Raw genomic sequence first — 15,027 nt, 5'->3', positions numbered from 1 at the left:
ATGCATATGTATGAATCTATATGTAGTATATATGAATTTCTAAATCTGGTAGGATCTTACTATCTGTATTACAATTCACGATCTTGTTAACCGTCTTCGATCCTAGATAGGATCTCAATTCTGACTACTTGCTACATAAATAGGGAGCAAGCCACTTCATTTTTGAAAAGAATTGAATATACTATAATTTTGAGTTATCTATTTGATGACAAACAAAGACTAAGTACTACTTTTATAATTTAAAAATAAAAAATCTCAAAATCAAACATATTTATTTTACAACTATACTCAAAGAAATTTGAACTAGGTAAAAGGTATCAAATTCAAAAAAGGAAATTGGAAGATTCTTAAAAAACCAATTAACCATTTCTTCACTAAAGACATTGTAAATCGACCACTGTAAGTAGATAACATAAAAAAAAATTATATGGCGCTCAGTTGCATTTGACTGGTATGCTGAATGTATTTGCAAAGAGTGAGTGGAAGAAAATCAGATGCATTAGTGGACAAAAACAAATATATATTGGCTAATTTGCACGCTGCTTCCTTCACAATATCAACATCAATGATTGTAATTTTGGACTAAGTATGAGAAAAAGTAATGTTTAGGACTAGAGCCTAGAGGCATGTTATGTTAAATGTTACCCTTATAAATAGCATCCTCTAACACCATAGTTCTACAAACTAAAAATATCACAATTTCATTGACACACTTGACTTTGTCTAGTACTTAAGTAAAAAATGGCAAAATTGGCAATTTCCGTCTCATTCTTCACTTTTATTCTATTGGCATTAGCATATAGTTCTAATGCTGGAAGCATAGCAATATACTGGGGGCAAAATGGTAATGAAGGCACGCTAGCACAAACATGTGCCACAGGTAACTATGAATATGTTATTTTAGCCTTCCTTCCATCATTTGGCAATGGCCAAAAACCAATGATAAATCTAGCAGGACATTGTGATCCATACAGCAATGCCTGCACAAAGTTAACCTCTGACATAAAATCATGCCAATCCAAAGGCATCAAAGTTTTGCTGTCAATAGGCGGAGGCGCCGGTAGCTACTCGCTTTCATCCTCTCACGATGCAAAACAAGTAGCTACTTATCTTTGGAATAACTTCTTGGGTGGACGATCTCCGTCTCGTCCTCTTGGTCCTGCTGTTCTTGATGGGATCGACTTCGACATCGAAGGTGGAACAAATCTTTATTGGGACGATCTCGCTAGGTACCTTAAAGGGTACGGCAAAAACGTTTACTTGACGGCCGCGCCTCAGTGCCCTTTTCCTGATGCTTGGATTGGTAATGCACTTAAGACAGGTCTTTTTGATTGTGTTTGGGTTCAATTTTACAACAACCCTCCTTGTCAGTATAGTGGAGGTGCAATTAGCAATCTTGAAGATGCATGGAAACAGTGGATATCTGATATTCCAGCCAAGAAAATCTTCTTGGGATTACCAGCTTCTCCTCAGGCTGCAGGTAGTGGATTCATAGATGCCAGTGATCTTACTTCAAAAGTGCTTCCTGCTATTAAGGATTCTTCTAAATATGGAGGTGTTATGCTTTGGTCTAGGTACTATGATGGTCAGAGTGGTTATAGTTCCTCCATCAAAAACCATGTCTAAAATGTAATGTATAATGATTATGATTATGTAACATGTTTTATATTTATTCTTGTTCTCACTTGTGTGTGTAATTAATCTATATATGCAGTTTCATTTCTGAACTACGTTTTATTGTCTCATTTAGATATTTAATTATATCTATTTGTCTTATAGAAAGATAATTAACATAATTTTATCAGTTATATGAGTTTTAATACATGTTGAAATATCATAAAATAAGTAAGGACTAGGTAGATTATTGATTACCTTTAAAAAAATGTGAACCATATAAATTTGTCTCTTAGCAAACTAAACACGAGAGTTATCGAGGGTTGCAACTAAACAAATTCTTGAATTCTTAAATCATATTGGTCATGAATTCAATTGAATCAGCCTTGAGATGGTTATTCATCAACAACTATATCTTCAAGTCAAGAAAAAAACTACGATTTTATTTTGATGTGTGATTCTTAAAATGAATAATTATCATGGAGAGAAGATGAAGTGCTAATTTATAAAAATAATAGCTCATCCTTAGAGTCGAAGGTTGCACAATGGTTCATCCTAAGATTTGAACCCCGATCATGTTTTTTGTGCATATAGTCACGGCCAACAAATCAACTATTATATCTTGTTAAATTCCACCATTAGATGAATATAGACATTAACATCACGTAATTTTTAAATATATATTTTGGAAGTATCTCTCACAGTTCAGAAAATCTCTTACTCTTTTATTAACAAATAAAAATTAATATAAATTTTAATAAATAAAAATAGAAAGTATATTTTAAAAGTAAACGAACCTGAATAGCAACATAGTTTTGGTAAAGAAATGCCTATAAACTGATTGAAAAGTATATAGCTGCATCACATTTGATTATCCTAGTAGGTGGCTTAATCTAGTGCATATGAAGGTTTTAGAACTAACAACTTCATTGAAGATTTACAGTGAAATTTAAATGTAATCTACCAATTACGCAATTTTATACTTAAACACAAATCACAATAAATATGAATGAAAAGTTCAATTTTATTAATTTTTTTCAACCTTCTCTAAATTTAAAATAAAAAATAAACAATTATCCACTCAACACAAACTAAATATCTATTAATTTTTTAGTTGCCACAAGATAACCAACACAACTAATTTCTTATGTATTTTTAATCTCACATTATCTATTTTAACAATTCTTATTAACTTACATTATCTACTATAATAAAAATGTAATAATTCATATACATTTTTATATTAATTTGTATGTTTTATTAACTTGCGTAAATGATCTATTCTCACATACAAAGAACTAAGAATAGATTTAGTTAACAAAATATATATGACAAATAATATGTATATTTAGAATTATATATATATATATAGTATCCTTTTATTAATAAAAATAAATTTACACTATAAATTGTAAACATGTTTTTTAATATATCGAAAAAAAAACATTTATATTTTTAATTGAAAAACATAAAAATATATTTTGGTGCTTGCTTTGGTTGGTTCTGTTGTGTGACTGGGAGAAGGCCATTGACGCTTTTGGAAATCTTCCACTCCTACTTGTTTCTCTGTTCTTCATCTTTCGTAAGTTTTCCATTCTATTTCTTTTCTCTGCGTATTTTCTTCAATAGTTGTTTCATGTTCACACAATACCCACATGTTATTTCCTTCTTCCATTTCTAATCCTATATATTATACCCATATTAACGTAGTTCAGTTAGAGTCTAATTTGTCAACAAAAAGATTATGTAATTTTGATAGGGAAAATAGAATTTGCATATTTTTTGTGAGGAAAAATTTAGATGAGTTGGAGATACTTACATATTATCTCTACCAACGATGTCCTCATGTTAATGTTTCATGATTCCAATTCATGTATTGGCAATAATGCAGGTATATGATAAAAGTAGCTAAGTGAATAAAATTGTAACTTTGAGCTGAAATTTTGTTGAGTTTTGATAGAATTCCGGTGTATAACTATTTACACTTTCAAGTAATTGCAATAGATCGTATGTGACTTTTAAGATAGTTATACTTAAAGCCAAATATTTTTAATGATTTGACGACTATAATTGATTGATGATGTAAAAAATCTTTACAATTATTTTTTTGTGTGTGTGTGTGGTGGGGTGATTTGCAGATAATAATACTATTGAAGCTTTATAATTTAATTTCATGTATTGACAATAGTGCAGGAACATTTTCTTCAGGAAAGGATTAAAATTTGTGTTTCTTTTTAACCCTTTTTAGGGTGAGAGACTGAGACGTTAATTTTTGGCTTCACAAAAAAAATGGTGCAAGGTGTGTCATTGACCACTCTAGCAACCTGTGGAAAGAGCAGAATCTATGGTTTGTCTCCATCTTGGATGGCACCCTTTCAGCCATTTAAAAGATCCAATCTTACCTCTGCCAACTGCAAACACTCTGTTTGGAACCAGTGTATTCAGAACTTAGTCTTAATTGGGTACCCTTTTGTGTCAAGGCAAAATGGTTTTAAGACCAAAGCAGCATGGATGTTTAGAGGGGGGGAGCAAGGGTTGGATGCAAGTGTAGAGCAGAGTGAAAGTTCTAATGAGGATATCTTGATGTTCTTCTTTCACCTGGACTTAGCCACAAGAGTGCAGGTGTAAATGCTTTTACCCTTTTATAACCGGTTAAGTGGCGTTGTCCATGTGCATCTATCGTATTTGTGGAAGCATTCTTAATGCTTTATTTGTTTGGAACTTTTGAATGTCAGTGTGCTTTAAACATGGAAGAGTATGACATTGCGCAGCAGCTGCGAAACAAACTTACCGAGGTTAGATTAGTCGTCCGCTAATACTGTTATGGTATCCTATACCAAGCTGCTATGTGGATTATGTTTACATGTGTGTGTGTTAGCAAAGGTTATTTTGAATGAACTTGATTTTGTAAAATTCATTTGATTAAAATTGAGTTAGAGTGAAGTGATTTATACTATCATTTTTATTCGAAAGGCAAGTATGATGTAAAATTTAGTGTAAAACTTTTGACCTAATGTTAATCATTCTAGTCAAATCGAAGTTCAGAAGAAAAATCAATTCTTATAAAGTAACCAAACTATACTAAAATCATATTTTCGCAGAGGAAAATTACTTTTCACATCCCCCCCACCCTGTACCGAAACACGTACTTATACTTTTCAGTTTCTGTCGGCGATTTTATTTATTTATATCCGTTTTGTTAACCTTGAATTGTGTGTATGACTGTAGCCTCTGTACAACTTGAATCAATAATATGTGTATTTGTTGGTGTATGTCCCTTTGTGTATATGTCTTCAGGTCGTCTATTTTTTCTGGTATTAGAGCACTATATGGCTAGAAACTTATTTGATAAATATTGTTTATGAAAGGTTGAAGAAGAGGTAATTAAGCAACAACAGTCAAAAAGGGGATTATCTTCAAAAAGTGAAGCTCAAGATAAAGGTCTAAGTATTATACGTCTTCGGTGAGATTTCTTCATCATTTGTACTTGTTCTCAATGATTAAGTTTGTGTGTTTGGTTATGCATTGGCATGAATTCATGCGAATGTGAAAATAGCTGTGAGGTGAATTGATGTTTGAGGGGTTGGTAATGATAATGTGAAAACAAGCACACTCTAACAGGCTGATTTCTTGTTTATCTGCGGATATCCGCGAGTACGGAATTTTATCATCCCTAAACACTGATAGCAAGCAATCCTATTTCGTTTGCAGTTCAGACCTTCAGAGTGCTATTGAGAAAGAGGATTATGCCTTGGCTGCTGAATTACGTGATAAAATTTCTAAACTAGAAGCGGAGTCTCTGGCTGCTTCAGCTAAAGCTTTGGCACATGAAAATGCACAATATGTGTTCCGCTTAGGGCAGAAAGTGACACATAAAATATTTGGTAAGTAACTGAAATCTCTCCTATCAATACAACAAATCAATTATTTATTGTGTTTCAAGTGTGCAAGGCAATATGACAATAATAATGTTGATGCTTGGTTGAATATCTAATAAATGGGGAAAATATGATTTCCTTTGCCCCATATATTTTGATTTACTCGATATACCTTGCAGGCTATAGAGCTATAATATGTGGAATGGATCCTGTATGCGGTGAATCGAGCTCATGGATGGAAAATGCGCAGGTTAAGAAGTTGTCTCGTGGTTCCACTCAACCGTTTTATCAGGTTTGATGAACTTCGGGATATAAATTTCATTTGCGTGAATTATCATGTTTCTATGTGGTCAAATTTAATTTTTATCTAAATATTTTGACTTTGTAAGAAATTGAATCTTCTTGTACTCTTCAATTCTTCTGATTATTGTTATTTGTAGTAAGTACTTCAACCTGTAGAATTAATCAGACAATTCGAATACTGCTTAGTAGTTATTAATCAAGCAATAGCATTTTGTGAAAGATGTTAATTCAAGAAACTTGATTACCAATTTTTTCTGTATTATAAGTTTGTCTTCCATGGCTGTGCTTATGATGTCACAGATTACATTATGGTGCTGGGATAGAAGGACCATGTACTTCTATAAATTGTCTCTCTTCATACTCAGCAAACATTTTAGATGAAACATCATTTTCATGCTTATATGCAAACAAGAATATGATCGGAACTATATTTATTGTTTCTTGATACATGGCCTCATAAATTTTTCTTATTCTGTTAGTAGCTGGAATGATTTTAATTGAGAATTGTTCTGACCTTTAATCTGTTTCCCTTTTCCAAATGTACAGCTTCTTGTTGACGTTCGTGCTGAACCAAATCTACTGGTGGCGTATGGTAAAGCTGGATTACTTAACTCCTTAGGCTTATGGTTTACGTACATTTTATTTAATGGCGTTTATCATCTATTCTTTCTCATTTATAAGCATACTTAATTTTCTTTTCTGTACATTACTTCATTTCACTTACCACTTACCACTACCATTGAACCAATTACACAACCTCTTTGATGTTCATGGTTTCTGTGTTGTGAGTTTCCATGTTCTTGGTTTCTTGCTGAAAATAAATAACACACAGATTGATTTTTTTCATATTTTTTTTGCAGTTGCAGAGGAGAATCTTTTCATACCTGAGAAACCAGACAAAGTGAGTGAATCTATACTTGAAAAGACATGCATCATAATGTCTGTTATTAAATTGACTCTTTTAACTTTTTCCAGGGAAGGTTGGATCACCCCTACATCTCTTTTCTGTTCTATGGAATGGATTCAGCTGGAGATTTCATCCCTATTAAGCAACTGCGGGAGAAGTACAATAAACCGCGCCATGAAATACCAACCGATGAAGATGGAGGGAAAGCTTAAATTACAATCTCGTGATTGAGATTGAAAATCTTGAGATGATATATTGAAAGAATCGGTTGATCGCTATGGAGAAAAGTAGAAAAGTTATTGGCCAGAAAGCATTCCTTGTGTTGATTTTACAATGATGGATACCGCTCTATAAGGTTACTCACATTGCATTGTATTGTAAATGTTTTCATTGTATGATTTATCAGTAGTGAAGGTACTGATTACTGAACCCTGCCTTTAACATATGTCTGTAGTCTGTACATAAAGTTAATGAGAAAAAGTTATCTCCTATTTCCATCCTAAAATAAGAGGTTGTGTTTATAACTCAGCATATTTTACTCTATACAAGAAAATCAGGTCATATATAACCTTTTCAATGTGTATTGGTATAATATAGAGTCTATGCACATCGATACTTGTTGTTAGAAGTTGAAAATAATAAGAGTTTGAATATTATTGATAATAGTTTAGTTTAATTGCAGTTTTGGTCCCCCTATTTAAGCTAAATCGCGAAAGTAGTCTCTCCATTTTCTTTCTCCCCAGTTTTGGTCTCCCAAACAGAATTTAGGTCCAAAACTTGATGAAAAATTATTAAATTTAGGTACAATAATTATTATAAGATATTTTCTAATATTCTAACATTTTTAAATTTAAATGTTTAAATCACTAAATTGGTCTATGGCTTTGTAAGGCGCTCTCAAACACGTCTTTAATTCTTTCAATATTTTAAAATAGTCTTTGTCTCTATCAAACTTTTTTCAATTAGGTATCTCGATTAGTCTATATTATCTTATGACGTTAACTGTGTTGATGTAGTACATTAATTACCACTTACTATCAAATTAGTCTCTATCTTTATTCAGATTTTATCAAGTTCATACATAGTTGTCACTTACTATTAGAGTAGTATGTATATTTATCTAAATTCTATCAAAATAGTCCATGTGCTATTCAACAACACCATATCACTTGGCATAGTAATGAGCTTAATTCCACGTAAATGCTACTGAACTTGTTGGTTCTTAGTAGTAGAGGAACAAACTTGTTATCAAGTTAAGGGAAGTGAAGTCTATAAGAATAAATCACTTATATGTTTCCTTGAAGAAGTTGTTTGCCGAATTCGATTTTTCTTAGTTTTGTTAAAGGTACACTTTTTTTTCATTTAGTTTGCCCTTATAATCATTTTTTTTTTTTTAATTTCTTTTGGGTCTAAATAATAACAATTTTAATAGCGGCTTATAGAGTTAAAGGACCATTTAGTGGTTTCTTTAATGTAAGTATATGTTGAAAATTTTACCTCATACCCCCTAATTATATCTATACCTCAAATAAGTAAGAAAATGAATGAATTTATTAGGATTGAACTCATTACAACAAGGTAGTTTGAAAATGATCGACAACAATCTGATTTATGCGTTTGAGTCATCGTCATGTCACATATCATTTAGTGAAATGACGATTACTTTGGATGATGTTGTCAATCTTCTGGGGTTTGCCTATTAGGGGTGAGTTCTACAGTCCACCCAATGTAGATAGAGTAATGGCATGTAATCTTGTTATGACTTTATTAGGAGTGACCGCGTAAAAGATCTGGGAGGAGACCAAAAAGACTAGAGGTGCGCAAATCTTCATAAGGCAGTGTGCAGCAGAGAGATTTGACTGTGCTGTTAGAGCAGTACATTTCTTTATTCAGACATTTAGACCGTACAGATAAATACGCACGGGGTACTGCTGGACTCGTAGTCCTTTATGACTACCTCTCAAATATCTGCTGTTATGACACCAAACAGCTAGGTGGATATATGATGTTGCTTCAAGTATTAAATATTTATTTATTAATTTTTATGTATATCATTTATTTTATTTATTTTTAATTATTAAATATTAAGTTAATTATTAATTATTAATTTTTATGTATATCATTTATTTATTTATTTTTATGTTTAATTATTTGTATATAATTTATTTATTTATTTTTATATTTAATTTTTTATTTTTTATTTTTTGTTAATTATTAATTTTTTTATTATCATTAATATATTTATTTTTATTTGCAACAGTGTTGGATTTATGAATATTTTCCAAATATTTGTAATAGAGGTGACCATAGTGTTGACGTGGAATATTTTGCCCGAATGAATAGATGATGCTACAAACATGGCAATCACAAGGTCCACAAGTACAGACGTATCATTGACGCATTGACACATGTGGATGTTATATGTAGACCATGGGAGAATCATATGGGTGTCATTCCCTTTGATGATATCATGCTCTATACTAGTTACCTCCGATTATACAACATTGTAGTGAAATATCTGCCAGAGAGATGTTTGAGACAAGTTGGATATATCCAATATATTTCATCACCGCCACCTCCAATTCCTTCTAGATTATTTGATGTAGATGTGGAATGGTTGGGATATGTGACGTCAGTCACGGAGATATTTCACAAGTTTCGTCCAACGACATATCCATCTGAGTGTCAAGATGGATATTTGGTGTGGTTCCATCAGGTGTCTCATCCATTGCTGGTGCGACCAGATGATGTACCCCATGTCCCACATTATAGTGTCCCAACCACCGGTGCAGATGCTTCTAGTTCACAGTTGTCACATATGCTACAGCAGATCGATGATCTTATACAACAGGGGGTTGAATGAACATGAAGCTAATCCGAATGATGAGTTGTATATTCACTTTTATAAAGTTTTGTATTTATCACGTAGTCACACCAGTTGGTAGTAACACTTTTATGCATTATTTTTATGTCGGTTACTTTTTATAAACACTATATGCGTTATTGTTAGATCGGTTACTTTTTATAAACACTTTATGTGTTATTGTTATGTCAGTTACTTTTATAAATACTTTATGTCATATTGTTGTGTCGAATTTATTTATTTATTTATTTTTATGCTTAATTTTTTAATTATTATTTATTGTTAATTATTAATATTTTGATTATCATTAATATATTTATTTTAATTTACAACAGTGTTAGATTTACGAATATTTTTCAAATATTTGTAATAGAGGTGACCAGGGTGCGTGGAATGCTTTGCCTGAATGAATAGATGGTGCTACAAACAAGGCAAACACAAGGTCCATGAGTACAGACGTATGATTGACGCATTAACATGTGCGGATGTCATATGGAGACCATAGGAGAATCATAGGGATGTCATTCCCTTTGATGATATCATATTCTATACGGGTTACCTCTGATTATGCAGCACAATAGTGAAATATCTGCTAAAGAGGTGTTTGAGACAGTTTGAATATATCCAACATATTCCATCACCACCACCTCCAAATCCTTCTAGATTATTTGATCTAGATGTGAAATGGTTGGGATATGTGACGCCTATTACCAAGATATTTCACAAGATCCGTTCAGCTACATATCCATCTTATTGTCAAGATGGATATTTGGAGTGTTTCTATCAGGTGTCTCATCCATTGCTAGTGCGACCAGATAGTGTACCATAGGTCTCACATTATAGTGTCCCAACTACTGATGTAGATGCTTGTAGTTCACAGCAGCCACTTATCCTATAGTATATCGATGATCTTATACAATAGGGGTTGAATGTATCAGAAAAGTTGAAGAAAGTTTTCTGCTACACACATTTTTCTATTCTGTACTGGAATTTTTTTTTTAAGTTTTTCAGTATAAATCTTTTGTACCAGAATACTTGTAAAAAAAATTTTCGAAAATACTCTCTGTACCGGAAATCTTCTAAAAAGTTTTCTAGAGATTATTAGAAAATTTGCATATACCAAAAATCTTTTTTACAGATCTGAAAATAATGAAATGGTGTAAAAAAAATAACTCTGGATTTTATAAAATAAAATAAAAAATTGAGAATAATTTTTACGTTTTCAAAATATTATAAAGGATAGGTCTAAAAATGAAAGTACAAAATAAATTTTTCATATATGTTCAGTCCTATGAATACAGGTAGTGTTCGGATTTTATCCTTATAAAATTGTTTTTTAATTTCATTTATGCAAAATTAAAAACCATTCATTTTGGTCCTATATTTCATCCTTCGACAAGTAACAATTCATTTTGACACTGTTTAATAAGATTATTGAGTACATTGAGATTGTTGACTCACAATATCTTTATCTTTTAAAATAAAATTTAAAAAACCTAGAAAACTTCCCTCCCCTCCCATGAATCTCCGCACATGGTCCTTCAACAACCAATAAGACACAAAGAAATAAAATAATAGAATAAATCATGGTATTTGTCTTCGATTTATAAGGTGTTCTCAAATAAATTGATTCTTGAAATTAAAAATATTTAAAATATAACTTTAATTCTATCAAATGTTACTCAAATTCGTCTTTCTAATAAATTTGAAGATTAATACAACACTAATAGAAACAAATTATGTTGGACTACTTTCCATCTACATTTTAATTTTAAAACATATAACTAAATCAATAAAATATACAACAACAAAACTCATAGAGAGACCATTGATATATAGCTAAGTCAACAAAATATACAATGTCAAAACTCATAGAAATAACATTCTCATCGCCCTATCAAAAACTTTGTCCTTGTAATCAAATTAATTTCTTTCAAACATTGTTATTGGCAAAAAAACAGATCATTTTTTTACTCAAATAAATTCATATTAACTAAAAGGAATCTCTCTTACATACCGAATTATTTGCATTTATCTATCAATTGAGTTTACTTATGGTACATACACTTCAAAAATTAATTTGCAAGACTTCTTATACTCTTAAGGATTATATTTATTATAGGTGAGTTCTTTCGTATATGGTGAGTTTTTCGGTGGACTATATTTATAAGTAGTCTACTATGAATTAGTATTTAAAAATCATTGAAAATTCTAACAACGATTAATAATACTCTTCAAAAATAATTATTTATAACTCTATTCTTCTTTATAAATAAAATAGAGACTTTATTAATATTAATTCAACACGAAATACATATTTATTTTTGTTATGGTCTATCTTAGAATTCTCCTATATTTATACACATTTTGGCTTCAAATAAATGATTGTATTTAGCTGTTCCCGCGCAACTTGTTGGCACTTTTCTTCTCTCCTTGCTTACGGTTGATTCTGAATGTCTCACTCTCACTCTCACTTTCTCTTCAACCTTCTCAATTCATTTCCTATTCCTTATCATCAACCATTACCAAACCAAATACAAACACAACACATATTTCACTCTTGTGTACCCCCAAACAAACATGACAACACTTTACATGCCATTGTTCAGATCATGTTCTACCTTAAGACAACTCACTCAACTCCATGCCCACCTTGTTGTCACCAACCTTCACAATGACCCACTTCCCTCTACAAAGCTTCTTGAATCCTATGCCCAAATGGGTTCTCTCCAATCATCAAGACTTGTTTTTTATTCATACCCATCTCCTGATTCCTTCATGTTTGGTGTTCTCATCAAGTGTTACCTTTGGAATCACTTTTTTGATCAAGTTGTTTCTCTTTACAATCATCATTTTCATACGGGTTCTCACTTTACTCAGAATTGTAGGTTTATCTATCCTTCTGTTTTGAAGGCTGCTTCTGCTGTTGGTGATTTGGTTTTGGGAAGAAAGTTGCATGGAAGGATAGTTAAATCTGGGTTTTGCAGTGATAGTGTTATTGGAACTTCGTTGCTTGCAATGTATGGGGAGTTGTGTTGTTTAAGTGATGCAAGGAAGGTGTTTGATGAAATGTTTCAAAGAGATTTGGTTTCTTGGAGTTCTATTGTTTCATGTTATGTTGAGAATGGGGTTCCAAGAGAAGGATTGGAAATGTTTCATTTGATGGTTTCTGAGGGAATTAGACCTGACTCGGTTACACTACTTAGCGTAGCCGAGGCTTGTGGTAAAATTGGTTGCTTAAGGTTGGCTGAATTGGTCCATGGATATGTGATCAGAGAAGGCATGGTTGGTGATGGCAGTTTGTGTAATTCTCTTATTGTTATGTACAGCCAGTGTGGTTACTTGTGTAAAGCAAAAAGGCTCTTTGAGTATCTCGATGATCGAAGTACTTCTTGTTGGACTTCTATGATTTCGTCGTATAATCAAAACGAGTGCTTTGAAGAGGCATTGGATGCTTTTATTCAGATGCAAGATTCAGAGGTAGAACCTAATGAAGTGACAATGATTAGTGTTCTGTATTCCTGTGCTAGATTAGGTTGGTTAAAAGAGGGAAAATCAGTTCATTGCTTTGTTCTAAGGAAAGCAATGGATGCTGCTGATCTTGATCTTGGGCCTGCACTTATAGATTTCTATGCAGCATGTTGGAAAACAACCAGTTGTGAAAAACTTCTTTATTCAATTCAAAATAGAAATGTTGTTTCGTGGAATACGCTTGTGTCATATTATGCTCGAGAAGGTTTCAACAAGGAAGCCATGGTACTCTTTGCACGTATGGTGGCAAAGGGCCTAATGCCAAATTCATTTAGCTTAGCAAGTTCTATTTCAGCTAGTGCGAGTGCAGGTTCGATACAATTTGGACAACAGATACATGGTCATGTCACGAAAAGAGGCTTCATGGATGAATTTGTTCAGAACTCTTTGGTGGACATGTATTCAAAATGTGGCTTTGTAGATTCGGCATACACAATTTTTAACATGATTAGGAAGAAAAGCATTGTGACATGGAATTGTATGATTTGCGGATTTTCTCAGAATGGTGTATCAGTAGAAGCACTCAGCCTCTTCGATGAGATGAATGTAAACCGCCTCGAGATAAACGAAGTAACCTTTTTAAGTGCAATTCAAGCTTGCTCCAATTTGGGTTACCTCGAGAAGGGAAAATGGATTCACCATAAGATTATTGTAACCGGTAATCAGAAGGATCTTTATATCGATACAGCTTTAGTAGACATGTATGCAAAGTGTGGAGACCTTCAAACAGCCCAAAGAGTTTTCGATACCATGCTAGAGAAAAATGTGGTGTCATGGAGTATCATGATCGCCGCTCACGGCATACATGGTCAAATAAATGCTGCAATCTCACTCTTCACTAAAATGGTTAACTCAAATATCAAACCAAATGAAGTAACCTTCATGAATATCTTATCTGCCTGCAGGCATGCCGGATCAGTGTCAGAAGGGAAATTTTATTTTAACTCTATGAAGGATTACGGCATAGTTCCCAATGCTGAACATTTTGCTTCCATAATCGACCTTCTAAGTCGCGCTGGCGATATCAATGGAGCATATGAAATAATTAAATCAATCCGTACGCCTGTAGATGCTAGCATATGGGGAGCTTTGCTTAACGGGTGTCGAATACACGGGAGGTTGGACTTGATTGAGAACATAAGTGAAGAACTTGGAGGAATAAGGACTGATGATACAGGGTACTATACTTTGTTATCTAACATATATGCTGAAGGAGGAAAGTGGTATGAATCAAGAAAAGTGAGATCAAGGATGGAAGGAATGGGACTGAAGAAGGTCCCTGGATACAGTACAATTGAGATTGATAGTAAAATCTATAGATTTGGAGCTGGAGATACTTCTGAATGGCAAATGAAAGAAATTTGCATGTTTTTAGAAAACTTTCAAAGCTTGGCCCAGGAACAAGGATGTGATGTAGAATGTTCTATGTATAATATTTCATCCGTTAGAAAATATAAGCAAAATTAACCACTTACGTATTTACTAAAATAATTAGTTATTCACACCTACTTTTGTTAATCTAAGTTCAATTTTATTACTTAAATTACCCTTTATTTCACATAATTGCATACAAAAAGTAATTGTTTATGAAGGGCATTTTTGGTAAAGTGTCATTAAATAGGATGAAAAGAGTTAATATTTGCTTAGATTATAAATAGATGTGTCAAATTTTGTTTATATTTTGTAACAGATTGAATAATACTAGAGCTGGTGTGTTTATAACTTGCAGGGAGAAGCAAGTAATTGCATTGGGAATAAATTGGAGCATTTGTGCAAATAAGATATATGAAAGCATTCCATACAATCATTGAACATGCTCTTTTTTGGAGAAAGGAAAATCCAATAACTCATTTCTACTTCTGATCTAATCTAATGTGCTTCATATATTTTGCATACATATTTGCCTAAACAATTATAAATTTCCTTTAGTA

General features: G+C 32.4%; 3 protein-coding genes across 6 annotated transcripts; all 3 read left to right on the top strand.

Annotated features, from left to right (window-relative positions):
- Window positions 1-428: 428 nt before the first annotated feature.
- On the top strand, window positions 429-1,730 carry LOC101495610 (acidic endochitinase-like). Its single transcript, XM_004490083.4, has one exon. The coding sequence runs from the start codon at window positions 742-744 to the stop codon at window positions 1,624-1,626; it is 885 nt and encodes a 294-aa protein (XP_004490140.1). The 5' UTR covers window positions 429-741; the 3' UTR covers window positions 1,627-1,730.
- A 1,330-nt stretch (window positions 1,731-3,060) lies between these two features.
- LOC101494419 (clp protease adapter protein ClpF, chloroplastic) lies at window positions 3,061-7,207 on the top strand. 4 transcript variants are annotated; one of them, XM_004490080.4, is made up of 9 exons: window positions 3,061-3,196; window positions 3,863-4,236; window positions 4,350-4,409; window positions 4,983-5,077; window positions 5,326-5,498; window positions 5,672-5,784; window positions 6,342-6,387; window positions 6,656-6,696; window positions 6,771-7,207. In XM_004490080.4, the coding sequence occupies exons 2-9, from the start codon at window positions 3,904-3,906 to the stop codon at window positions 6,912-6,914; spliced, it is 1,005 nt and encodes a 334-aa protein (XP_004490137.1). In that variant the 5' UTR covers window positions 3,061-3,196; window positions 3,863-3,903; the 3' UTR covers window positions 6,915-7,207. The 4 variants fall into 4 exon arrangements, with proteins under 4 accessions (XP_004490137.1, XP_004490135.1, XP_027187994.1 ...); XM_004490078.4 differs by having other exon boundaries at window positions 3,063-3,196; window positions 3,803-4,236; XM_027332193.2 differs by having other exon boundaries at window positions 3,068-3,196; window positions 3,823-4,236.
- A 4,753-nt stretch (window positions 7,208-11,960) lies between these two features.
- Window positions 11,961-14,952, top strand: LOC101494114 (putative pentatricopeptide repeat-containing protein At1g69350, mitochondrial). Its single transcript, XM_004490077.4, has one exon. The coding sequence runs from the start codon at window positions 12,146-12,148 to the stop codon at window positions 14,561-14,563; it is 2,418 nt and encodes an 805-aa protein (XP_004490134.1). The 5' UTR covers window positions 11,961-12,145; the 3' UTR covers window positions 14,564-14,952.
- The last annotated feature ends 75 nt before the right edge of the window (window positions 14,953-15,027 follow it).

The sequence above is a fragment of the Cicer arietinum genome, chromosome 2 (assembly GCF_000331145.2).
Source record: "Cicer arietinum cultivar CDC Frontier isolate Library 1 chromosome 2, Cicar.CDCFrontier_v2.0, whole genome shotgun sequence".
In the NCBI taxonomy this organism is placed as follows: domain Eukaryota; kingdom Viridiplantae; phylum Streptophyta; class Magnoliopsida; order Fabales; family Fabaceae; genus Cicer; species Cicer arietinum.
The sequence above is the reverse complement of the archived record's forward strand: the minus strand, read 5'-3'. Positions and strand labels throughout refer to the sequence as shown.

Excerpts from the sequence above, each read along its gene's own strand:
- LOC101495610 (XM_004490083.4), top strand. The coding sequence starts at position 742 with ATGGCAAAATTGGCAATTTCCGTCTCATTCTTCACTTTTATTCTATTG.
- LOC101494114 (XM_004490077.4), top strand. The coding sequence starts at position 12,146 with ATGACAACACTTTACATGCCATTGTTCAGATCATGTTCTACCTTAAGA.
- LOC101494419 (XM_004490080.4), top strand. The coding sequence starts at position 3,904 with ATGGTGCAAGGTGTGTCATTGACCACTCTAGCAACCTGTGGAAAGAGC. Across the intron at positions 4,237-4,349 it reads ACTTAGCCACAAGAGTGCAG|TGTGCTTTAAACATGGAAGA; the intron begins GTGTAAATGCTT and ends TTTGAATGTCAG. Across the intron at positions 5,785-6,341 it reads CCACTCAACCGTTTTATCAG|CTTCTTGTTGACGTTCGTGC; the intron begins GTTTGATGAACT and ends CCAAATGTACAG.